The following is a 26,742-nucleotide window of genomic DNA, read 5'->3' as shown; positions in this document are numbered from 1 at the left end:
CAAGAGGATTGAGTGATCTCGCTCTCCAAGGCCGACGTGAAAAAGGTCTTTAATCAGGTCAATACCCTCAAGGCCGCGGGGCCAGATGGAATTCCAGGGCACGTTCTCAGCGTATGCGCAGAACAGCTGGCAGGCATGTTCACAGTAATTGTCAACCTCTCCTTGTCCCAGTCTGTAATACCCACATGTTTTAAGAAGGCCACCATAATTCCTGTCCCCAATAACTGTAAGGCTTTATGCTACAATGACTACCGCCCTGTAGCACTCACTTCTGTAATCAGGAAGTGCTTTTGAGAGGCTGGTTATGGCACACATTAGATCCATAGATGACGCAATCTCAATCGCTCTTCACACTGCCCTCAACCACTAAGAAAAGAGCAATACCGATGTGAGGATGCTGTTCACTGACTACAGCTCAGCGTTCAATACACTTGTCCCCTCCAAGCTCGTCACCAAGCTTAGCACTCTGGGTCTGAACACCTTCCTGGACGTCCTGATGGGCCTACCCCAGGTGGTGAGGGTAGGCAACATCACTTCCGCCACACTGACCCTCAACACAGCAGCCCCCAGAGGTTTGTGCTTAGTCCCCTCCTGTACTCCCTGTTCACCCACGGCTGCATGGCCATGCACGACTCCAACAAATTCATCACGTTTGCTGACGACGGTGGTAGGCCTGATCACCGGTGACCAAGGAGCTGATCGTGGACTACAGGAAACGGGAGGGCGAGCACGCCCCCATCCACATCGACGGACCGCAGTGGATCAGGTCGAGAACTTCAAGTTCCTCTGTGTCCAAATCACTAAAGAATTAAAATAGTCCAAACACACACACAGTTGTGAAGAAGGCACAATAGCGCCTCTTCCCCCTCAGGAGGATGAAAAAGATTGGCATGGGCCCTCAAATCCATAAAAAGTTCTACAGCTGTGGCTCTACAGAGGGTGGTGCGGACAACCCAGTACATCACTGGGGCCAAGCTCCCTGCCATCCAGGACATCTACAAGTACATTCGGAAACTATTCAAGTGTCTAAATACTTTAATGCACTGTATTTCAGGTAGTGGAATAGGAAGGCCCGGAAAATCGTTAAAGACTCCAACCACACTAGTCATAGACTATTCTCTCTGATTCCGCACGGCAAGCGGTACTGGTGCATCAAGTCTGGCACCAACAAGCTCTTGAACAGTTTCTACCCCCTATCAAGACTACTGATATATAGTTAACAAAATAGCTACACAGACTGAGTTAACCTTGTATCCTCATTGATCTTTTTATTTGTGTCTCTACGCACACTCACTGGGCCCTACACACTCACTCCATCATCTGCTCACTCACACTATCACGACTCAGGATATGACCCAGATGCAGACACAGGAGGCAGATAGTTTGATTCTCAGAATATTTATTATAACAAAGGGACAGGCAAATGACGGCTCGAGGGCATGCAGAGGTTCGTAATCCAAGGCAGAGTCAATCAGGGACAGAACGGCAGGCAGGCTTAAGGTCAGGACAGGCAGAAAGGTCGGAACCGGGAAGACCACAAAACAAAACTTGAGAACAGGAGAAACTGGAAAAAACGCTGGTAAGACCTGACATAACAAGACGAACTGGCAACAGACAAACAGAAAACGCAGGTACACAGGGGATAATGGGGAAAAATAGGAGACACCTGGTGGGGATTTGGAAACGAGCACAAGACAGGTGAAACAGATCAGTGTGTGACACACATAAAATGCACACATTTATACTGACTCTACACACAAGCACACCCACTCACATTCAAGCTGCTGCTACTCTGTTTATCTTATATCCTGATGCCTAGTCACCTTACCCCTATACATATACTGCCATCACTCCAGTATCTCTGCACATTGTAAATATGGTATTGGAACTGGCCCTGTAAATAATATGCTTACTTACTTATTGTGTTCTTATTTCTCATGTGTTTTTTTCTAGTATTACATTGTTATTGATTATTGCATTGTTGGGTTCTGAGTTTGCAAGAAAGGCATTTCACTGTACTTACAGCTGTAATTGCAGTAAAAGGTGGCGCTACAAAGTATTAACTGAAGGGGGCTGAATAATTTTGCACGCCCAATTTTTCAGTTTTTGATTTGTTAAAAAAGTTTGAAATATCCAATAAATGTCGTTCCACTTCATGATTGTGTCCCACTTGTTGTTGATTCTTCACAAAAAAAATACAGTTTTATATCTATGTTTGAAGCCTGAAATGTGGCAAAAGGTCGCAAAGTTCAAGGGGGCCAAATACTTTCGCAAGGCACTGTACCTTTTGCAGAATATCAGTCTGTCCCTGATGTTTTTCCTGGAGAGAAGTGGTTTCTTTGCTGCCCTTCTTGACACCAGGCCATCCTCCGAAAGTATTCGCCTCACTGTGCGTGCAGATGCACTCACACCTGCCTGCTGCCATTCCTGAGCAAGCTCTGTTCTGGTGGTGCCCCGATCCCGCAGCTGAATCAACTTTAGGAGACGGTCCTGGCGCTTGCTGGACTTTCTTGGGCGCCCTGAAGCCTTCTTCACAACAGTTAAACCCCTCTCCTTGAAGTTCTTGATGATCCTATAAATGGTTGATTTAGGTGCAATCTTACTGGCAGCAACATCCTTGCCTGTGAAGCCCTTTTTGTGCAAAGCAATGATGACGGCACGTGTTTCCTTGCAGGTAACCATGATTGACAGAGGAAGAACAATGATTCCAAGCACCACCCTCCTTTTGAAGCTTCCAGTCTGTTATTCAAACTCAATCAGCATGACAGAGTGATCTCCAGCCTTGTCCTCGTCAACACTCACACCTGTGTTAACGAGAGAATCACTGACAGGATGTCAGCTGGTCCTTTTGTGGCAGGGCTGAAATGGAGTGGAAATGTTTTTGGGGGATTCAGTTCATTTGCATGGCAAAGAGGGACTTAGCAATGAATTGCAATTCATCTGATCACTCTTCATAACATTCTGGAGTATATGCAAATTGCCATCATACAAACTGAGGCAGCAGACTTTGTGAAAATTAATATTTGTGTCATTCTCAAAACTTGGCCACGACTGTATAAACTCAGATTAAAGATATGACAGATAGGAGTGGCTATAGCGTCAGCTACCATCCTTAGTAGCTTTTTTTTTCATCAATGCCAGAAGGTTTTTCCATTATTGATCAATAACAAAAATATATATTGTTAGGTCTCTTAATAGCAAAGTAAACAAAATAAACATGTATTTGAAAGAGGGGAAAGGTGGACACATGGGCCACATCCAAAAAACCTTATGGTATCTCAGTGCTGTTAGTGAAGGTCACTGTTCTCCAGAACCCCACATTGTGATCAATCTTATCTGTATAGCTGTTGTTTTTTGGGCCAACACTTCTGTTAGTACCCTTATATGTCAACAGAAGGCTTGTGGAAGAGTAGCCATAGCTGTCATGCCCATTGAAAATGAAAAGGCAGATGTCCCCTTAGTTTTGGAAACACACAAAAAGTATAGCATCTCTTACCATCATTATAACATATTTTATCAGGTGTGGATATAGCTTGTAGCGCCCCAGGGTCACTCTTTACCTTTAAGGAATGTCATATATATATATATATATATATATATATATACACACACAAACACACACAACCTTAACCACACTGCTATAGGCTACAGGAAACCGCCTTTAAAGAGCTTGCAGTAGGCCAACAAACAGCCACCTGCATAATTTTTTAAAATTTAACCAGGCAAGTCAGTTAAGAACAAATTCTTATTTACAATGAAGGCCTACCCAGGCCAAATCCTAACCCGGACAACGCTGGGACAAATGTGCGCCACCCTTTGGGTCTCCCAATCACAGCTGGTTGTGATACAGCCTGGAATAAACCAGGATCTGTAGCGACCCCCCTAACACTGAGATGGAGTGTTTTAGAACGCTGCACCACTTGGGAGCCCAGAGTTAATGAGTGTTTTGTTTTATGATGTGTTTTCACCCGGTGCCATGGTTCATAAGCATTATTTATCATAGTAATTTTCATTAGCTGTGTGTAGAAATTCTCCTTTGCATCTGTGGGAAGAAAACGATGTCGATGGTTGTCGTGTCTATTAAGTCTATTTCTATGTTCCAATGCCGCTTTCAAGCGATAGTTGGAACTAGGAAACTCGGAAATAGCTAACTGTTTGTAGTTATATACATGCCGCTTTCTACAAATCAGCAAGTCGGACATTTCCGAGTTTCCTAGTTCCGAATAGTACATGAACACGACACAAGCTCTCCTCTCTCGTCATTGAATGTCGCTTAGTTGGGATTGATGTCACTGGCGGAGGGATTGTTTTGTTCAGGACGGGACAGACATTTGTACAGAATTAGGCAGAGAGAGAGAGAGAGAGTAGACCTGATGTGCGCTCAGTTCGCTGAACGTTTGCTACGTTGCGGAACGGTTTGAACTGAACGACACGTTCCACAAAATGTTATTGTACGTTCTTGAACAAACTGAGAGGTACGTTTGCTCTCGTTCTGTGGGTGTGGTTTGAACCAATGAGTGACGTATTTGAAGGGCAGTGGACAAGCTGACAGCGCCCCCCTTCCCGTTTCAACTGGTCGTTCAGTACAGTACTGTTTCCGTTCAATTGAACGTTCCAGAACGTAAAAGCGTAGTTACTGAACGCAGCCCTTCAGACATTTGCTAGTGTTGTTGAGAGAAAGCGAGGAATGTTGAAATATTTCGTTCGATGGACAAACTGAAAAGGCAGAACATATAGTTCGAATAGATTGCCTCATCGAAGTAAAGTATCGAGCTAGCCAAGGAATAACGTTACAAAAATGTCTTCGCCAAGTCCAGGCAAGAGGCGAATGGATACCGACGTGGTGAAACTGTATCCTTTTCTGAGCAAAAACAACAGACAGGCAAAACAATCTTTGTCGTCTTTAGCTAATCATAAATTGTAGTGACAACTATCTACAACTTTTGTAATTACATGTATTGGTTACTGATGACACATCAAATAACTAGCTAATACAGCATGTTGTGTAAGCGAACAATAACGGCTGTTGTTGGGTTTTATGACAACAAAAGTAGGAAACATTTCGTTTAGATGAAGCATCACACTATTCGTTTCAGTTAGCCATAGCTGGGTCAGATCTAGGCTAAATATTTCACCCTCAATAATATATGCTATATAGTTGTTTGCTCAGATCAGAAAACTTCCTAAATGTCGTCCAATACCTGTTGTTATCATTTATCAAGCTAATAAGCGTGCTTAATGTTAGTGATGCTTTCATCAACCCTTGGTTGTTTTCCACAAACCCTGATTTATTTTATGCAACACATAGCTAGCTAGCTGTATCTCTTGAACGACGATTACTAGAAAAGCTAAACAATGACGATGGCCTTGTAGGCACCATTTTCTGCGTGCAATCGGTCGTCCGTCCTTTTACTGGCCTTTCTTTCCTATCTAAGCTATTTCGCTTGCTATTATATCTCGACCTTGTGAAGTCATTCACGTTGACACTCCTGCTGTTATAACGTTAGCTGCATGGTTAACCATCAGTAATATTGCATCGCTCTCTTGTTTACAAATCGTTTACATGTCCCCCTGCCGTGTCAAGTTTGCCAGTGTTTTTGTTTTTAACCATTTTGATTTTCCAACCTTGAGTCATGTGGAAATTATGTACTATAATAATGGGGAAATGTTTGTGTTAAATGTATTTCCATCCTAAAGTAGTACATGTTGTAACTATGTTTTGCATTTCTCCAACGCTAACTATGATGTAATGGTAGCAAGTTGAATTCCGAATTTTATCAAAGTTCTCATTGGCGCTAGTTAACGTTTATTGTATTTTTTTGTATAAATCTTAATTTAGCTAAATCTTATTTACAATGACGGCCATGTTCCGGGGCAGAACGACAGATTACCTTGTCAGCTCGGGGATTCGATCTAGCAACCTTTCGGTTACTGGCCCAACGCTCTAACCACTAAGCTAACGCTACCTGCGCCCCAAATTGTAGCCCTTTTCACCAAATTATCAGAATGTAGATGGACATTATAGTTTTTTAATCTAGCGCTTAGTTTGTGAAATTTGCCTGAAAGGTTAGGTTTAGACAGCGTGAGTTGAATTGTTTTGTTTTTGTGCTCCTGTAGCGACAGCTAGCGCCCTGATTGGTCAGCCTGTTACTATCCGGAAACTGGTAGGGGGTGGGACTAGATAAACGGCTGCTCGAGTGACAAAAAATGGGTGGTGCTATCGGGGCTCCTTGCTCCCCTCCTCCCATTGACGTTGACAATTAAAATGGTTCAAATAAAATTATATTTGTCACGTACACGTGTTTAGCAGATGTTAATGCTTGTGCTTCTTGTTCAGACAGGGCAGCAATATCTAACAAGTAATGTCTAACAATTCCACAACAAATACCTAATACACACAAGTCTTAGTAAAGGAATGGAATTAAGAATAAATAAATATATGGAAGAGCAATTGTCATAGATTGAGATACAGTAGATGGTATAGAATACAGTATATACTTGGATTTTATCAACCGATTATGATTTTAACACCGATACCGATTATTGGAGGACCAAAAAAAAGCAGATACCGATTAATCGGCCGATTTAAAAAAAAATATATATATATTTTATTTATTTGTAATAATGACAATTACAACAATACTGAATGAACACTTATTTTAACTTAATATAATACATCAATAAAATCAGTTTAGCCTCAAATAAATAATGAAACATGTTCAATTTGGTTTAAATAATGCAAAAACAAAGTGTTGGAGAAGAAAGTAAAAGTGCAATATGTGCTATGTAAGAAAGCTAACGTTTCAGTTCCTTGCGCAGAACATGAGAACATATGAAAGCTGGTGCTTCCTTTTAACATGAGTCTTCAATATTCCCAGGTAAGAAGTTTTAGGTTGTAGTTATTATAGGAATTATAGGACTATTTCTCTCTCTCTACCATTTTGTATTTCATTAACCTTTGACTATTGGATGTTCTTATAGGCACTTTAGTATTGCCAGTGTAACAGTATAGCTTCCGTCCCTCTCCTCGCTCCTACCTGGGCTCGAACCATGGCTGCAGCCTCTCTGTGCTGGTAATGGCTATTTAACAGTCTGTTGGCCTTGAGATAGAAGCTGTTTTTCAGTCTCTCGGTCCCAGCTTTGATGCACCTGTACAGTTTTGAGAATGACACATATTAATTTTCACAAAGTCTGCTGCCTCAGTTTGTATGATGGCAATTTGCATATACTCCAGAATGTTATGAAGAGTGATCAGATGAATTGCAATTCATTGCTAAGTCCCTCTTTGCCATGCAAATGAACTGAATCCCCCAAAAACATTTCCACTCCATTTCAGCCCTGCCACAAAAGGACCAGCTGGCATGTCAGTAATTCTCTCGTTAACACAGGTGAGAGTGTTGACGAGGACAAGGCTGGAGATCACTCTGTCATGCTGATTGAGTTCGAATAACAGACTGGAAGCTTCAAAACGAGGGTGGTGCTTGGAATCATTGTTCTTCTTCTGTCAATCATTACCTGCAAGGAAACATGTGCCATCATCATTGCTTTGCACAAAAAGGGCTTCACAGGCAAAGATATTGCTGCCAGTAAGATTGCACCTAAATCAACCATTTATCGGATCTTCAAGGAGAGCGGTTCAATTGTTGTGAAGAAGGCTTCAGGGCGCCCAAGAAAGTCCAGGACCGTCTCCTAAAGTTGATTCAGCTGCGGGATCTGGGCACCACCAGAACAGAGATTGCTCAGGAATGGCAGCAGGCAGGTGTGGGTGCATCTGCACGCACAGTGAGGCGAAGACTTTTGGAGGATGGCCTGGTGTCAAGAAGTGCAGCAAAGAAGCCCCTTCTCTCCATGAAAAACATCAGAGACAGACTGATATTCTGCAAAAGGTACAGGGATTGGTCTGCTGAGGACTGGGGTAAAGTCATTTTCTCTGATGAATCCCTTTCCCGATTGTTAGGGGCATCCGGAAAAAAGCTTTTCCGGAGACGACAAGGTGAGCGCTACCATCAGTCCTGTGTCATGCCAACAGTAAAGCATCCTGAGACCATTCATGTGTGGGGTTGCTTCTCAGCCAAGGGAGTGGGCTCACTCACAATTTTGCAGCCATGAAGCCATGAGTGGGCTCACAAGAACACAGCCATAAATAAAGAATGGTACCAACACATCCTCCGAGAGCAACTTCTCCCAACCATCCAGGAACATTTTGGTGACGATTAATGCCTTTTCCAGCATGATGGAGCACCTTGCCATAAGGCAAAAAGGAGTACAGGAGGGGGCTGAGCATGCACCCTTGTGGGGCCCTAGTGTTGAGGATCAGCGAAGTGGAGGTGCTGTTTCCTACCTTCACCACCCGGGGGCGGCCACAGGGCAAGGTTCAGATCCAGGGCCTCGAGCTTAATGATGAGCTTGGAGGGTACTATGGTGTTGAATGCTGAGCTATAGTCAATGAACAGCATTCTTACATAGGTATTCCTCTTGTCCAGATGGTATCGGGCAGTGTGATGGCGATTGCATCGTCTGTGGACATATTGGGGCGGTAAGCAAATTGGAGTGGGTGACCGGTAAGGTGGAGGTGATATGATCCTTGACTAGTCTCTCAAAGCACTTCATGATGACAGAAGTGAGTGCTTCGGGGCGATAGTCATTTAGTTCAGTTACCTTTCCATTCTTGGGAACATGGACAATGGTTAAGGTATAGGTTTAGGGTATGGGCGTCCAAAGGACCCCGGACAGCACTGACCTACACTAAACCCTGCTTCCACAGGGAGCGGATGGGGGGCTTGCAATAGACAGGCCTAGCTACTGACTTCCTATCAGGCCATAAACTGAGGCCCACCTGCCATTATGAAAACAATCCGTTGGAGATGATTCAGTGTGCATGTCAAGGTTTTGGAGAAAACATTAGATTTTGTTGTTGCAAACGGTTGGTGTCTTTTGGATAATAGCACTGTAGGGTTTAAAAATATCTAGTAACCTAATCTCTCATGACTGTGTGTTTTCTGATGTCTACTCACTCTATAGGTTAGGATAGACTACCTGCTAAATACACCTGGGAAAACATGCACAATGACATTTCCCCTCTTTGGTAAAGCTATTGCGTCCTCCTTCTCCCACCCCCCTAACATACTGTCTGGTTTGAAATCAATGCATGGATATCATGAGTAATTAGCTTCCTTCCTGGGCAGTTCTCTCTCGACATTAATATAAATTGCATAACATTCATCCACTGGATAAATAATGAACAGTACAGTAGGCTAAACATCAAATGAGCAGTGGCCTATTGAGTGCCATCGCTCTGAGGAACATGAATGTGTTGGAGAGGGAGAGATACTTTCATGATTGTGTGTCATCTTGAGATGTTTGTTTTTTGTCTTAGCATGTTTTGTGTCTGTGTGTGTGCGCGCATGCACGTGTGTACTTGTGGGTTTATACACGTGTGGGTGTTCCTGAAGTTTAGGTGGGGGCTGGGTATTGTGGTAAATCTGTCCTTTCCTTGTGCCTGCCAAATCAACATAGTCTGTTGTCTCTGGCACTGGATCTTGTATATTAGTATGTGAAGCCTCTGCTCTCTTACCTGATAAGAGAACATTGTAAAGCCTGGTAGAAAAACCCGTACACAGTAAATCCAGTGTTTTTAGCCCAGCACCAGTGGAGAAATGTGGGCTGTGCATGATATACTATATACACAATTATGTGGACACCCCTTCAAATTAGTGGATTTGGCTATTTCAGCCACACCTGTTGCTGACAAGTGTATCAAATTGAGCACACAGCCATGCAATCTCCATAGACTAGCATTGGCAGTAGAATGGCCTTACTGAAGAGCTCAGTGACTTTCAACATGACACCGTCATAGGATGCCACCTTTCCAACAAGTCAGTTCATCAAATTTCTGCCTTGCCAGAGCTGCCCCAGTCAACTGTAAGTGCTGTTATTGTGAAGTGGAAACATGTAGGAGCAACAACGGCTCAGTTGCAAAGTGGTAGGCCACACAAGCTCACAGAATGGGACCGCCAAGTGCTGTAACGCGTAGAAATGGACTGTCCTCGGTTGCAACACTCACTACCCAGTTCCAAACTGCCTCTGGAAGCAACGTCAGCACAATAATTGTTCGTCGGGAGCTTCATGAAATGTGTTTCCATGGTTGAGCAGCCGCACACAAGCTTACGGTCACTATGCACAATACCAAGCGTCAGCTGGAGTGGTGTAAAGCTCACTGCCTTTGGACTCTGAAGCAGTGGAAACGCCTTCTCTGGTGTGATGAATCATGCTTCACCATCTGGCAGTCCAATGGACAAATCTGGGTTTGGCGGATGCCAGAAGAATGCTACCTGCCCGAATCATAGTGCCAACTGTAATGTTTGGTGAAGGAGGAAAAATTGTCTGGGGCTGTTTTTCATGGTTCGGACTAGGCCCCTTCGTTCCCGTGAAGGCAAATCTTAACACTACAGTAAACAATGACATTCTAGACGATTCTGTGCTTCCAACTTTGTGACAACAGTTTGGGGAATGCCTTTTCCTGTTTCAGCATGACAATGCCCTGTGCACAAAGCAAGGTCCATACAGAAATGTTTTGTTGAGATCGGTGTGGAAGAACTTGACTGGCCTGCACAGAACCCCATCGAACACCTTTGGGATGAATTGGAACGCTGACTGCGAGCCAGGCCTAATCTCCCGACATCAGTGCCTGACCTCACTAATGCTTTTGTGGCTGAATGGAAGCAAGTCCCCGCAGCAATGTTCCAACATCTAGTGGAAAGCATTCCCAGAAGAGTGGAGGGTGTTATAGCAGCAAAAGTGGGACCAACTCCACATTAATGCCCATGAATTTGGAATGAGATGTTCGACGAGCAGGTGTCCACATGTAGTGTATATCAGCCACTCAGTGTGAGGGCATGTCTTTTGTTTACTCCAGGCAGCAGAGGAACAGGTAAATGTAGAGCATGCTCAATGTAGAACGCATGACTGTTTGTCATGATGACCTCTGGGGACTGGTTCCATTTCAGGCCCTAGTCCCTTCCCTTTGTACCTACGGACTATTTCAGTGTTTGGTATTGTCTGTGTGCACGCATCAGCCCTGGGCCCTAGGGGAAAGACAAGACAGAGATGCATTGTAGCCAGCCTTATTTATAGGTCCTGTCTGTTGTAGGTCACAGTCACTGCTGACTGCCCTGTTCCCATCCTTTAGTCTAGGCCAGTGTTCTTCAATCCTGCTCCTGTTCAGTTGTTCCTAAACCCAATAAAACATTTTTTTTCTTGATGTTGTGACTTAAGCCTAGCTGCAAACCAAGACAGACTGAACATAATAGATAGATAAACCAATAAATACATGGCTGACAGCTGCATAGGAGCGACTCTGACGTTGGGGGGGGGGGCCGTTTTTGCTACCGGGGTCCGGGAGCATGCCCCCAGATTTTTTGTTGTTGAAAAACAGGTTTTAAATGCAAATTTCTAGTGACATTTGAGTAAAGGATATAGACAAATCCGGACTTACAAATGGGCACCTTTACAAGGCTAAGGGGGGCCTTGCAGAGGGGTACTTACTCTGATTACAGTCCAATCAGTCTTAGGGCCATGGCCGTTCATACATACTGTACTGAATGCCAGTGTGACTGTTACTGTGGATATATTAAACAATCTCCAAGATGTTTTGAATGGACAGGCAGTCGTTGATGCAGAAAGAGAAGAATAAGATCAGGGTTGAGGGACATCAGCGATAGAAACCCTACAAGGGGTGGCCAAAAATGGAAACAAATAATGGAAAAGAAGATGACAATTGGGTGACTAATCATGCACTTTCAGGTGAGGGCATTGTTGTCTTTCATTCATCCAGGTTCATCCATTGTTTAGGTCCCCCACCTGTACACTTTTTAACACACAGTAGAGGGGGAGATTTGAAACAGTCTTCAGATAGGCTTTAGGAAGATAAGTTGGACTAATTAACAAGAATAGCAGAACGGCAAATGTAAATCAGCTTTCAGAGAATTCATTGAAAGTTGTTTGCGTTAGGGCATGGCTGTGCATGCTTCTTATCCACAGAGGCCCAGTGTGGGTGCAGGGTTGTGTTCTAACTAAGCATTAACACACCTGATTAAACTAATCATGTCTTGATTGAAGTCGATGATTAGTTGATTAATAGAGTTAGGTGTGCACTGGTTGGCAAGAATAATAGCCAAAGTCCACATTTTTCTGTGGATACAATTGGACACCCCGCTGTTATGAGTGCTACATCTGTGATGAATAGCAATGATCAGTTTATTTTAACTTTAGGGGAGATAATATGATCAAATATTACATAAGAAATGTCAGTTTGGAAAGTTTGGAAATGAATTAAAATGTATTATTTAAGAGGTGGACTTATTTGGAACACCCAGGGGCCTTTAAAGGGTACACTTGGTACCCATTAAGCCCACTCCAGACTTTTCACACATTTTGATCAAATATTTGTATGTCTTTTTAAACAATTTGTAAGTAAAGTAAACTTCATATGAGATATTATTATTTCATTTGCTCTCCACTTTCCTTACAAACATTTCTAAATGTTGGAAATGTCTAAACCTATATTTTGTTGGGCTTACCCTACCGGTGCTCTACATACTGTATGGTTTGAAATTTAATGTAATATTTCCAACTTATAATAGTTGTCATACTGTAATAATAACCAGCAACAAACTGTTTTAATTTGAAAGAAGTTAGGCATGAAATGTCAAACAGAAATGATTCATTCTACACAAAATAAAATAATGGCTGCCATTCTCCTGCATGAAGCTAACACATGCAATACATCCTCTAGACTTAAGATGCTGTCCTTAGATCAGAGATCAGATTGATTGACACTATGACTAATCACCAGTCTCTGAACTCTATGCGCTTGAAGAGGTACTTCTCACTATCTGCCTGGCTGTCACTATCCTGCCATGACCCTATGATGGAGACTAAGATAGTAATTGCATAAGCAATTATGTAGCTAGCAAGTATTCTTGGCTTCAAAACATTCACTATCAGTTTATCACACAGCCAGAACTATCCAAACCAAATAGTATTTGCCACATGCTTCGTAAACAGCAGGAGTTGACTAACAGTGAAATGCTTAATTACGGGCCCTTCCCAACAATGCACAGAGAAAAATATTGTTTTATTGCTCAATCTAATTCATGCTGATACATGTTTTAATAATCCATAGGCCTAATGGACACATGCTCAAACTTGTACACTTTTGATAGACTTAAAGACTACTGTATTTTAGTCTATGCCATTCTGACATGTCTCATCCTAATATTTATATATTACATAATTCCATTCTTTTACTTTTAGGTTTGTGTGTATTGTTGTGAATTGTTAGATATTACTCCACTAGAAACACAAGCTAGAAGCTAGAAACACAAGCAATTCGCTACACCTGCAATAACATCTGCTAAACATGTGTATGTGACCAATACAATGTGATTTGATGGGGAAAGCTGTAGTTGTATCTTTATTAATGTAAAGATAGAAATGAATCGTATTATTGTATGTAGTAGAAAGCGATGGGTTTCAAGAAGCCTACATAACCAACCCATAAAGAGACATTTTACATCCATATATGGCCAGTTATGTAAACTGTAACATTGATTTATCCTGCAATAGATGTTGTTCAATTGGTAATTTACTAATCTAAAAGTCTAACTGAATGTAATCAGATTACGTTAATGAGTTTGGTTAATCCAAAAGTTACATTACTGATTACAATTTTGGACAGGTAACTAGTAACTTTAACGGATAACATTTAGAAAGTTACCTACCCAACCCTGGTGATGAGTCAAAAGAGTTCATGCAAGAGGTGGTTGATGCAGATAGTCCGGGTAGCTATTTGGTTAAATATTTAGCAGTCTTATGGCTTGGGGGTAGAAGCTGTTCAGGGTCCTGTTGGTTCCAGACTTTGGTACCTCTTACTGTGTGGTAGCAGAGAGAACTGTCTATGACTTGGGTGGCTGGAGTCTTTAAAAAAATGTATGTCCTTCCTCTGACACCGTCTGGTATAGAGGTCCTGGATGGCAGGGAGCTCGGCCTGATGCATTTTCATACCAAGCGGTGAAGCTTCCTGCCATCCAGGACCTCTATACCAGACGGTGTCAGAGAAAGGCCCTAAAAATTGTCAAAGACTCCAGCCACCCCAGTCATAGACTGTTCTCTCTGCTACCGCACGGCAAGCGGTACCGGAGCGCCAAGTCTAGGTCCATGAGGCTTCTAAATAGCTTCTACCCCCACGCCATAAGACTCCTGAACACCTAATCAAATGGCCACCCAGACTATTTGCATTGCCCCCCCCCTTTTACACAGCTGCTACTCTCTGTTGTTATCTATGCATAGTCACTTTAATAACTCTACCTACTTGTACACATTACCTCAACTAACCGGTGCCCCCTGCACATTGACTGTACCGGTACCCCCCTGTGTATAGTCTCGCTATTGTTATTTTACTACTGCTCTTTAATTACTTGTTACATATATTTCTTATTGTTATCTGTATTTTTGTTTTAAACTGCATTGTTGGTTAAGGGCTCATAAGTAAGCATTTCACTGTAAGGTCTACTACACCTGTTGTATTCAGCACATGTGACTAATAAAGTTTGATTTGATGCAGCCAGTCAAGACGGTCTATGTTACAGCTATAAAACTTCTTCAGGTTCTGAGGGCCCATGCCAAATATTTTTCAGCATCTTGAGGGTGAACAGACATTGTCTTGTCTTCTTCACAACTGTGTTGGTGTGTGAGGACCATGTTAATTCCTTAGTGATGTGGACACCAAGGATCTTGAAGCTCTCGACCCGCTCCACTACAGCCCTGTCGATGTGGATGGGGTCGTGCTCGGCCCTCCTTTTCCTGTAGTCCACGATCAGCTCCTTTGTCTTGCTGACATGGAAGGAAAGGTTTTTGTCCTGGCACCACACTGCCAGGTCACTGACCTCCTCCCTATAGACTGTCTCATCTTCATTGGTGATCAGGCCTATCACTGTCGTGTCATCAGCAAACTTAATGATCGTGTTGGAGTTGTGTGCGGCCACGGAGTTGTGGGTGAACAGGGAGTATTGGGGACTAAGCACGCACTCCTGATGCCCCCCCCCCCCCGTGTCATTTAGACAGGTTACCTTGGCGTTCTTGGGCTCATGGACTATAGTGGTCTGCTTGAAACATGTTACCGACTGGGTCAGGGCAAATGTCAGTGAAGACACTTGCCAGCTGGTCAGCGCTTGCTCTGAGTACCCGTCCTGGTAATGCCCCGCTGCCTTGTGAAAGTTAACCTGTTTAATGGTCTTAGTCGCATTGACTACGTCTGGAAAAGTTGGTGCGCTCATGCATGGATCAGTGTTGCTTGCATTCTATGCTCGCTTCGATGCATTTAGCTCGTCTGGTAGGCTTGCGTCACTGGGCAGCTTGCGGCTGAGTTTCCATTTTGTAATCCGTGAGTTTGCAAACCCTGCCACATCTGACAAGTGTCAGACGGGGTTCGCACAAGGTGCTTAAAGTACTTGAATTTGGCACTCTAAAATCAAGTTGGTACAAGAAAAATACTTGAATTAAAATGAGAGGAGAACAGATAATAATCAAATGTGTTTATGAAAACGTATTGGTCTTGCAAATGTAATTTCTAGGCAGACAACTGAGTTTTATTTCCTCACTTGTTTCGCACTGTGGTTTCCACCCACACTGCCACTCAGCCAGGCAGGTATCTAACTGACTGATTAGGTGCTGCCAAACCTCACATCAATAGCTAAAATGTAGATTCAATCCTGCCTTTTGTACATATTTAATTTAAAAAATATATATTTTATTTCAGTTCATGAAACATGATTGCATAAGGTGCAGAAAAAGCAACTTTGACATTGCGAGCATGAGTGAATTGGCCCTGAAGAGCCACATGAAAGGGGAAGGACACAGTGCTGCATCCTGCGCTAGCGTCAGTTCAACATTCTCTGCAGCAACCTCAAGGAACGCAAACAATATTCCGCTTTATCAAGCAGCAGCCATGCTCCTGCTGTTCTGGTGGCTGTTCACATGCCGTTTTCCTCACACAGCCCATCTGCCCTTCTCCCTAAAGCTGCCAGTCAGAAGCAAGACACTTTTTTTTGTAGCTATTAAATAGTAGATGCCCAATAAAAACAGTCATTAAGCTGGAATTGTGTAGTAATGCTAATATGAAATGTGTTCACCAGTAGGCATGTACAAAATCTCTGCTCATCACTACTCAAATTACAACATCATCAGTACTCATGTATGTAGTAAAACCATTTATTATTGAGTAGAACTTGTCAGGTAGTGTTGAATACTAACTTGTTTTTTTCATAAGGTTGTGGCAATATACTGGCATCTGGTGGCGACTAGAAACAATTGCATAATATGAACTATTACAAATTGATAGTGTTTGAAAAAGTACTTGAAAGTCCTTGAATTTGACTTGCCACTGTTTGTACGAACCCTGGTCAGAGACGGCGTAGTAGGATTCGGTCTTAGTCCTGTACTGGTGCTTTGCCTGTTTGATGGCTCGTCGGAGGTTGTAGCGGGATTGCTTATAAACGTCCGGATTAGTGTCCCGGTCCTTGAAAGCGGCAGCTCTAGCCTTGAGCTCAGTTTTATTTTTTTCCATCTTTATTTAACCAGGTAGGCCAGTTGAGAATGCAGATGATGATGTGCAAGTAGAGATACTGGGGTGCAAAAGAGCAAAAAAAAGAACTGTATGGGGATGAGTTAAGGTGGGCTATTATTGATTCTGTCTCTCCACAACAAAAGCTACAGAGCTGAGATTGTTGTATGCCCCATATATATAGCATTATGTTGGTGGCAAGAATTTTATGTAATCATTTAAATTGAAAGACTCTGAGTCAAGTGTATGGAATTGGTACATCGAAAATCTCCTGCCATTTATTTTGCAACCCGGTCCATGAAAGCAGCAGCTTTAGCCTTTACCTCAGTGTGGATTTTGCCTGTAATCCATGGCTTCTGGTTGGGATAATTACGTACGGTCACTGTGGGGACGACGTCGTCGATGCAATTATTAATGAAGCAGGTGACTGATGTGGTAAACTCCTCAATGTCATCGGATGAATCCCGGAACATTGTAATCTGTGCTAGCGAAACAACAGTCCTGTACTTTAGCATCCGCATCGGACCACTTCCATATTAAACGTGCCACTGGTACTTCCTTTTGGAGTTTTTGCTTGTAAACAGGAATCAGGAGGATATAGTTTCTCAATATGTAGACTAGAATTAATTTGAGAAGCAATCACACTTCCCCCACTATTACCACACTGCAACTCCCATTCACTAAACCTTCTTTTAGCCAGGACAATGGCAACAATGGAGAAGAAACAAGATATACACAAAGCAAATGTTTTACTTTAACTATCAGCTAGCTACATGTGAATAATAATCTAGGTAGCCAGCTTGTTAAACAGGCTAAAATGACCTAAAACTAATGTTATGCAAGGTCAATTGTCCGTGGGTAGCTAGCTAGCAATTTAGCCCTATTGACATACTATGGACCCATTCACTAAACCTTCCAGTTAGGACAATGGCAATAGAGACAAAATAAAATACACACAAAGCAAATATTTTACTTCATAACTATCAACTATGTCCTCCACGGCTCCTATGCCCTTGGTGGTTGATACAGAAATGAATGAGATTTAAATAAAAACCGAAGCAAAATCTTCTTGATGTGGACTGGAGTGGCGCGTTAGATCTGTAAACATATCATGTTATCTAGCTATCTCTATGGCCCTATTCCCTCTACGAGATATGAAGGAGCGGAGTTGCAGAAGAGAATTCTACTTTTTAATTCACATTACATCCTTGCCTTTCGTTGGTCAACACAATATTCTTGGTCTGCAGCTCAAATTGACCATAAATATTGCCGTAGGCACTAGCCAGCACAAACTATTCAACAATGACAAACTTTTCTTCTGAAACATATTACATTATTAAATAATGCAACCAAACCATATTACGCTATTGAATAATGCAACTATTCACAAGCATTTATGTGCAGTAAATTAAAGGGTTTATCTTCTCATCTGTAGGCTACACTCATTACATTTTAGCTTCAAGACAAAAGCAAAGAGTTGCTGTAACAGCATGTCTTCATCAAGTTACATTAGCCTATAAAAAATGACAGATTAACCCTTTCACGTGCATGTACAAGTACAGCACCTTACAACATTACAACAAACCAGGCTTCATTTTTATCAATGTCATACAAATCATTACGTGGTTAAAGCAAAAGGCGACTGAAAATGTGTGTATAAGGGAATTCACCCCGACCAAGCGTTTTATTTGGAAGCCCATACCCGCCACCCAATTTTTAAAATGTATTTTTACTGAAATGCCACATGATTTGTCAACGTACACATTTAGTCTGTGCTTCAGTCTGATCAACTGTAGCCTACTGATAACATCCACAGCTGCAGGTAGCCTAGAGAAGCCTATGCGCTCTGATCCCATCTGGGCCTGGGGAAATGTAATGTCATGTTTTTGTAGCCTAAGCTAGGAATTTATAGCCTAAAATAGGCACATTTATTTGTGTTCTGAGAATTTGATCAAATTTGATGTATATTCACACTGATGGCTAGGCTACCTACAGCTTTATATAAAAAATTATTGACTGAAATTAATAAATTAACACAGTAGTGATGACATACTGTATGAGTATCTTTTTAATTGCAGATGCAAAGTCCTACGCAATGCCTTTGCAATACAGCGAGCTCGGCCCTGTTCTTTCTTTTGTTGTCCAATCACATTTGTCTGTTTTTGGGTAAAGTGTTTTAATGTTTTCATCCTCCCTAGGGTAGGGTTTTTTCTAGGTGTAAAAATAAATAATCATATGGCCTGATTTAGAAAAATAATCTTGTCCCATCAAAGCCCATATAAAACCGTTTAATTTAATTTTTTTTACAGCTGATTTATTAGCGTGTCATTCGCTACAACTAGGGTGGGAGTTGGTTAGGTTAGCCCCCAGGAAAACAATTCATACACTCTAGGACCTGTGGTGCCACATCTGAAATGACCAAACAATGTTATAAAACATATCCTGTTTTACATGTTTTTGGTAGTGGGATGGGTTTCCATAGTTTTACATGGCTCAGTGCATCTGGCAGCTACTGTGACAATTTCTCTGTGTGTGTGTGTGTGTGTGTGTGAGAGAGAGAGAGAGAGAGAGAGAACCTCATGTTGTTAGACCCAACTGACCCAGGTGGAAATGAAACAGACTTCTAGAGCCATAGTAGTTTATCATCTCCGTGACAACCCTAACACACACAGCATGACACACTGTTGTTGCTCTGGTTGAGAGAACCACAGAGATGAACTACTATCAACCCAGGAGCTGTCTGTCACTAAACAAACTCCCACTGTTGTCCACCAGACACTCCTTTAGCCCTCCTCCTCTCCGTTTTAGGAAAGTGTTTCATTCTCTAAGCATCCTTTTGTACCTTGTGGCATGATCCAGAAGTTAAGTTGTGTAGTGCTTTGTTGAGCTTATTTGCTGTAGAAATATAGAAAAGACACCTCATGTGTGATGGATGGGTCTAGATGTCAGCGGTGTCCAGTCGTATCCACACTGAGGGCCAGTGCATCTGGCAGCTACTGTGACCATTTCAGAATGTAACACGCTGTTGCTGCAATTTCAGGTAAAAACTCAATAAAACAAGTCTCAAATATTAGAAAAATGTCTACATTTCAGCTCCGCTATTACTATTTATACTACAGGAGTGTTTGATCAATGAGACAATTGTGTTTGCCCTGATTCAAGGGGGGCAACTGTCAGGTGAATGTTGTGCGCTGCCCCCGGAAGTAGGGGTTGAGAAGTAGCAAGTTTACAATTGAGTAATAAGTGTAGCCGTCTGTATTTTTACGAAACGTTTACTAAGTTTGGAGAGTCTCACTCTTTATTTTCTTCTCTCCCATTCTTTTCCCTCCCACAGCCTCATCTTGTTCACCCAGGTGAACTTGAACATTGGCCAACTGAACTGTCTCAATTCATTGGTCAAAACAATACAGGGCACAGGTGTCAGAATGTGGAAGGTGTTTCCATCCATAGACCCTGGTGACTGATGCCCAGCATGTAGCTCCACAGCGGGGGTCCTCATCAGGCCAGAGCATTGTCTCCCAGAGGCCTAGACTAGTTGATGGGACACTGGTGCTTTCCTATTGTTTCGGTTCCTATTCTCCCAAGAAGAGAAGCTGATACCCACATTTGGTTAGTTCTGGGTAGAGCCTGAGGGTGTTGGGTCATTCTGGTTATTGTGTGAAGTTAGGCTATTTCTGGTTATAATATGACATTGTTTGTTATAAGAGAGTGAGGTAACGTATTAGTTATTTGTGTGGTTAGTTTTGGTTAGGGTAAGTGTTTGTGTGTTGGCTGAGTCTGATCACTACATTATTGATCAGACACCATGGCTGGCGTTATCGATCCTATGTTTGACCTTAGCCCAGAGTATCTCTCTCTCACACACACACTGGTTCTACTGACCTCAGACCAGGGCTGAGTCCCAAATGGCACTCTATTTATTGCACTACTTTTGATCAGTACCGTTTGGGACGGAACCCAGTTCACCCAACTAGTTGGATTCTGATTGTGGCTCATTTTAATTGGCTTGTTTACTTTCATTTAAAATGTGTGTTGTTTGCACTGTAGCCTTCTCGTTAGTCACGTTCAGTCGTGTCTTTTCCTTAACAAGTGCTCAGCATCGAGAGCAAGCATGAGGTCACCATCCTCAGCGGACTCAATGAGTTTGTGGTCAAGTTCTACGGCCCACAAGGAAGTAAGTGTTTTCATAAACAGCCTAATGACTTCCGTTGGCTTCTCACTGGGCTCATTGTGTCTATGCAAAGATCTGTATGGTAGGCTATATGGAGGCAATCTTCCTCCGTGTGTGTGTGTGTGTGTGTGTGTTTCTAATCAAATGTTGTTGTTTTTAGCACCGTATGAAGGAGGTGTATGGAAGGTGCGAGTAGACTTACCAGACAAATACCCCTTCAAGTCTCCATCTATAGGTACAGTATCAAAAATGCATCTGTCAACAATCTCTATGTAATAGAAACTAATAACATAACTGGTTAAAGCATCGTGGAAATTACAATAACACAGGTTTTCTATGAAAACTAACTGTATTGTTCTCCTCACAGGATTCATTAATAAAATCTTTCATCCCAACATTGATGAAGCGTAAGTTCATTTTGATGATATCGTTTTAGTAGTTTGCAACTAATGTACGGTATGTTGACGTATAGGCCTGGACAATCTTATCAGTTATACATCATGTTTGTTATATCACAAAATGCTGCTCACAATTCTGTTTATTTTCTGCTCTCTCATCTCCCTTCTCCTTCAGGTCAGGGACGGTGTGTCTAGATGTCATCAACCAGACGTGGACAGCCCTGTATGGTGAGTAACAGTTCAGAATTGATTTCAAAATGGACATGCTACCACTTCAGTTTGGAAATGTTTGAAACTCACTGAATGGTTTGTTCCATGACATGGGTACATACTGTACCCTTTCTCTATGATCATGTCTGGGCTGGTGGCTGCTGGGAGCAGCTGTGAGGAGCTGACATAAGAGCGACCGACTAGGAAAACAGGTCTACAATGTTTCAACTTAGTGTTTATAAGGCTTTTATATGGCTCGCCTTGTGAATAGCTGAGCATGATTGCCATACAGAAGTTCCTATCATTGAAAACTGAACTAGCAATTTAACCGTACAAGGAATTGACCTTGTTACTGTGATTTGAACTCTTGTTTCAACGATTAGGAACACTGTGTCAGTGGGACATACCAGACGTGGCATTATAATGTCTTTTTTAGCAGGGTCAATCGGTTTTAACATGACTGAAACAGATCACCTGTTCTGGTTTGAGTTGTTGGCCCCTTCACTGCTTGTAGCAGATAGGCTGTTGTATTGATGGTGAGAGCTGAACAGAGACCTAGTAGTCATTTGTCATGACAGGACTGGATATGAAATGCAACATTGTGAGGCCATCATGACAGGACTGGATATGAAATGCAACATTGTGAGGCCATCATGACAGGACTGGATATGAAATGCAACATTGTGAGGCCATCATGACAGGACTGGATATGAAATGCAACATTGTGAGGCCATCATGACAGGACTGGATATGAAATGCAACATTGTGAGGCCAACTAACCTCCAAATGAAATACCTGTGATGTGGCGGGGTTGTTTTGCAGTTCAACTTGTACGGTTGTACTAGTTGTGCAATTAGTACAGCTCATTGAGTGTTTACCTTGAGTCAAAGGTTGCACATTAGAACCTCTTTAACCCCCATAATGTAAAACACTGGTCGTCCCTCCTCCCCTTGCAGACCTGACCAACATCTTTGAGTCATTCCTGCCCCAGCTGTTGGCCTACCCCAACCCCATCGACCCTCTCAACGGAGACGCTGCTGCCATGTACCTGCATCGGCCAGAGGACTACAAACACAAGATCAAAGGTGCGGCACACACACATACATACTGTATATACACACACACACACACATATATACATACTGTATATACACATATACACACATATACATACACACACACATATACATACTGTATATACATACACACACACACATATACATACTGTATATACATACACACACACATATACATACTGTATATACATACACGCACACACACACACACGATCGACTGTCTGACTCTTTTCCTTCTCTCTGTTCCAGAGTATCTCCAAAAGTATGCGACAGAGGAGGCTCTAAAGGAGCAAGAGGAGGGAGGTGACTCCTCGTCTGAGAGTTCCATGTCTGACTTCTCTGAGGATGAGGCTCAGGACATGGAGTTGTAGTGAAGGGCTGGCAACCGCCCTCCCCTCACCCACACGGACTATCATTTCCTAAAGAGCAGAAGCAAACTATTATATTCATATTTAAACAAGGCAATTGTTTTATTACTAAACAAACAAGGATTTTTATGGATTATATGTATGAGAAGTGGCGGTGTGAAATGTCAGTCTCCCCCTCGTCTAGGTATTCTTTATTACTTACCCATAGCCCTCTACCAACACCACCCCACCCACATTATTACCCCCTCCTACCCAGAAAGGAGTGCAGCATTCCCATGATCCTAGATGCCCTCCTGCGGTCTGGATGATATTCTGATTAACCCAACCATGATGGAACCGACGATAGGGTGAGAGCAGAGCATCATGGGAAGACAAGACTGTCAGACTGTCATTGTCATGACGGAGACAGGGATGGAATGTTTACTCAGTACCCCCTCCCCACCACAGTTTAGATTTTTAATTCTCAGAATTGTTCTGTATTTGGTGAGTGAAACACTGTTTCAACAGTTACAGCTATTTTTTTCCTCCCCATGCTCTACCAGAAGCTCTCTGTCTCTAGTGCATGGCCCCCTCTCTCTGGAGTTATTACCACAATGAGGAATTACACCATTTCGAAAGTCATCTTCTGCCTTCCTTTGGACGGGGTTGGAAGCTACCATCAGGAACAAGGATCATTCCTTCCTGAGGACCAGTTGGTGGGTTTCATCCAGATCCACCTATCCAATATGGCTGTTGTTGACCCATCTTTCAGGCCTTGCCCCAGAGGCCAGTATGCAAGCCTATCAACCCACCACACCCTGGTTGTCATAGAAACTGTTCTGTAAACACGCCTTTCACCCCGTAGACAGGAGCATCAGCTCACCAACCAAAGACAACCTACCACACCACTTAACACCTGAGAGAGAGTGTGTGTGTGTGTGTGTGTGTGTGTGAGAGAGAGAGAGAGATAACCTCATATTGTTAGACCCAACTGACCCAGGTGGAAATGAAACAGACTTCTAGAGCCATAGTAGTTTCTCATCTCTGTGACAACCCTAACACACACAGCATGACACATTGTTGTTGCTCTGGATGAGAGAACCACAGAGATGAACTACTATCAACCCAGGAGCTGTCTGTCACTAAACAAACTCCCACTGTTGTCCACCAGACACTCCTTTAGCCCTCCTCCTCTCCGTTTTAGGAAAGTGTTTCATTCTCTAAGCATCCTTTTGTACCTTGTGGCATGATCCAGAAGTTAAGTTGTGTAGTGCTTTGTTGAGCTTATTTGCTGTAGAAATATAGAAAAGACACCTCATGTGTGATGGATGGGTCTAGATGTCAGCGGTGTCCAGTCGTATCCACTGAGGGCCAGTGCATGACCAGGCTTCATTCCACCCAAGCACTAACACACCTTTATGGAAGACTATGATTAGTTGAATCAGGTGTGTTGGTTGGTACAGGAGCCACATCACTGGCCCTCTGTAGATAAAACTGGACTGATCTAGGGGTTGGATTGGGTTGTTGTGTGGGACTGGGCTGGGAGGTGTTGAGGGGTACCTGGGGACTTGTGGGGTGTAGGGGAATTTTGCCTATTGCTTGTGTTCAACTATAATAGGTATTTGACTTGCGTAGTGCTAGTTAATGTGCCAGATGGTGAATCCTATTATAATCTATGGTTTTATTCCTTCTATAGCAAGCTAGTTTCAAATCGAATTGTCCTGTAAAGGTGAAGCATTTAGTTTTAATTAGATTTGTTTTTTTCTTCTCCTGATTTGAATCTGATCCTCCAAAGGCATGTTGCATCTCTGTATCCTTTCTCTTATGCAAATGGTCTCTTCTGTCTGCACTGTCAGTGTGCAAGTGAACTTATCTAGCCTGGGTGTCTGGCTGTTTCTGCTGTGGCCAACTCCTTTGTTCACTGTTGTGACATCATGTTGGGCTTAAGCAGAAACACACTGTCTGGCACCCAGGCTAGATGAGTACAGCTACATACCCAGACTGGCAAGCAGTGTTTTGGGTTTTTCAAACTTTGATCTCTAACTCAGCAGCACCACAGTGGGAGTGCTCCAGGATTCTCCTCTCCTACTATTGTGTTCATGGAGAGGTTGGTCAAGGCTCATCAACCTACACAGGGTGTCCCATTCATGCCACAGTACAGTACATGGGCCCAATCATATCGCCCGGATTGGTGTGCTTAATCCTATGATATTCTATAGGGCACATTGTATATGAGACTTTCAGATAGAAATGCAATGTGAATGGGTGTCTGTTCCACACAATAGAGGATATTGTCCATTCTGTACATGACAGATCTACCTATGATTTTCTAAACATTGTGCATCAATTCAATATGCTACTAGTGACATGTACAGTAACTGAAAAGGGTTGAGGTCCTAAACTTTAGGAGCCGGGTGTATATTACTGCCATAATAATGTGGACCCTTTGCTCAAAGCAGATGTCGTAATGCTTCAAAACACTGCCGTAATACTGCCGTAAAGCCTGTTACAGGGGGGTGTACTGGCCTCTTGTCCCAGGTCACATAAGACGAGATGTCATCTGTATTTCTTTAAGAAAACTCATCATAGCTTTCATTGGGGACATCCTAGTCGTACACAAGAATTGAATCACAATTGATTTAATCCCTTTGTTTTCATTTTCACAAAATGCAACAACTGTCAAATGTATAATAATATAGTTAACATAATTTTAAGTATTAGGGTGCAGGGTGACGTTACAGATGACAGAACAGGCCCCACACCACAGTCCCACATGATGGTGAAGCTATTGTTTATATTTGTCTGTAATTTGTCTTTTGCCTCCATTAAACTAAGAACAGGAGAGTCGATGAGACAGGAAAATTGCATTTCTTTGAGAAATTATTGCATTGAAAAACATGCACTGTCTGTACTGACATGGGAAAGCCTCAGCTTTGAGATGATTCGAGTTAGCATTAGCATCCTAATACATTATGAGTGTAGTTTTAGCATTATGCCAACTGCGTCTCAATAACATGGGCACCAGACACTGTGGTGTATTGTAATGGTTACCACAAGAGAACAGCCATAGTGTGTAACTATGTCGGCTATTAGCAAATTGAGCATAATTTGAGGGAAAACATGTATTCTACACATTCAACTTGGCACAAAAGCAGAACAACAAACATCTGAAGAAAATACATAATGTCTGCTCTCACTGTTTGATGAGTTGCAAACTTGTTGGAAGCAACAATCAGTGAGTGGACAGGACCCTTTCCCTTTAGCTATTTAGCGTCAGGACACATTAGTCATTACAGTATGTGTATTCACTCCCTTTCAATAATGAGAGATATACTGTATTTGAAGTGTTATTTGTTTTAATCCTTTAAGGATGTAGAAGACCAGAAATTCCCACATTTTTAAAGGCAAATAAGTTAATGAATAAATGTGCTTCCCTTGTAACTTTAATAAATAAATAAACAAAAATATGAAAACAAACTCCTTTAAAATCGTCTCTGTTTTACCACTGTTTTTTTATGGTCTGATTGTCTCCACTTTCCCTGGAGTGTACAAATGCTCCACCTTGTGAGTTTTAAAGCATTTTGATTGGTATAACTATGGATTTTTTATCATATTTCTAAAAGACTGAGCAGCATCAGAATCAGAGGGGCGACAGGTAGCCTAGCGGTTAGAGAGGCAAGCCAGCAACCGGAGATTTGCCAGTTCTCCGGGGGAAAAGTCCTGGAGGAAGTGAGCAAGCAACCGTTGCGTTGCTGGCATCAAATCCTAGATGCCATTGTAAGGCGTTGTGCCCTTGAGCAAGGCACTTAGCCCCCCACAACAGCAGTTCCCCGGTCCCCAATGTGGCACCCTCTCGCACCTCTCCAAAACCTGTATGTATGCGTGTGTCTTTCGGAGAAGTAACATTTTGGTTGGAACT

At 42.5% G+C, this 26,742-nt stretch overlaps 1 protein-coding gene across 1 annotated transcript; it reads left to right on the top strand.

The window, feature by feature from the left end:
• The first annotated feature begins 4,294 nt into the window (after window positions 1–4,294).
• On the top strand, window positions 4,295–26,300 carry LOC110522154 (ubiquitin-conjugating enzyme E2 H). The gene is made up of 7 exons (XM_021600298.2): window positions 4,295–4,851; window positions 20,719–20,795; window positions 20,953–21,027; window positions 21,160–21,199; window positions 21,366–21,418; window positions 22,357–22,485; window positions 22,726–26,300. Exons 1-7 carry the CDS (start codon window positions 4,799–4,801, stop codon window positions 22,845–22,847), a joined length of 549 nt encoding a protein of 182 aa, XP_021455973.1. The 5' UTR covers window positions 4,295–4,798; the 3' UTR covers window positions 22,848–26,300.
• The last annotated feature ends 442 nt before the right edge of the window (window positions 26,301–26,742 follow it).

Source organism: Oncorhynchus mykiss, chromosome 1, assembly GCF_013265735.2.
Source record: "Oncorhynchus mykiss isolate Arlee chromosome 1, USDA_OmykA_1.1, whole genome shotgun sequence".
NCBI lineage: Eukaryota > Metazoa > Chordata > Actinopteri > Salmoniformes > Salmonidae > Oncorhynchus > Oncorhynchus mykiss.
This window is presented reverse-complemented; position numbering and strand designations above follow the sequence as displayed.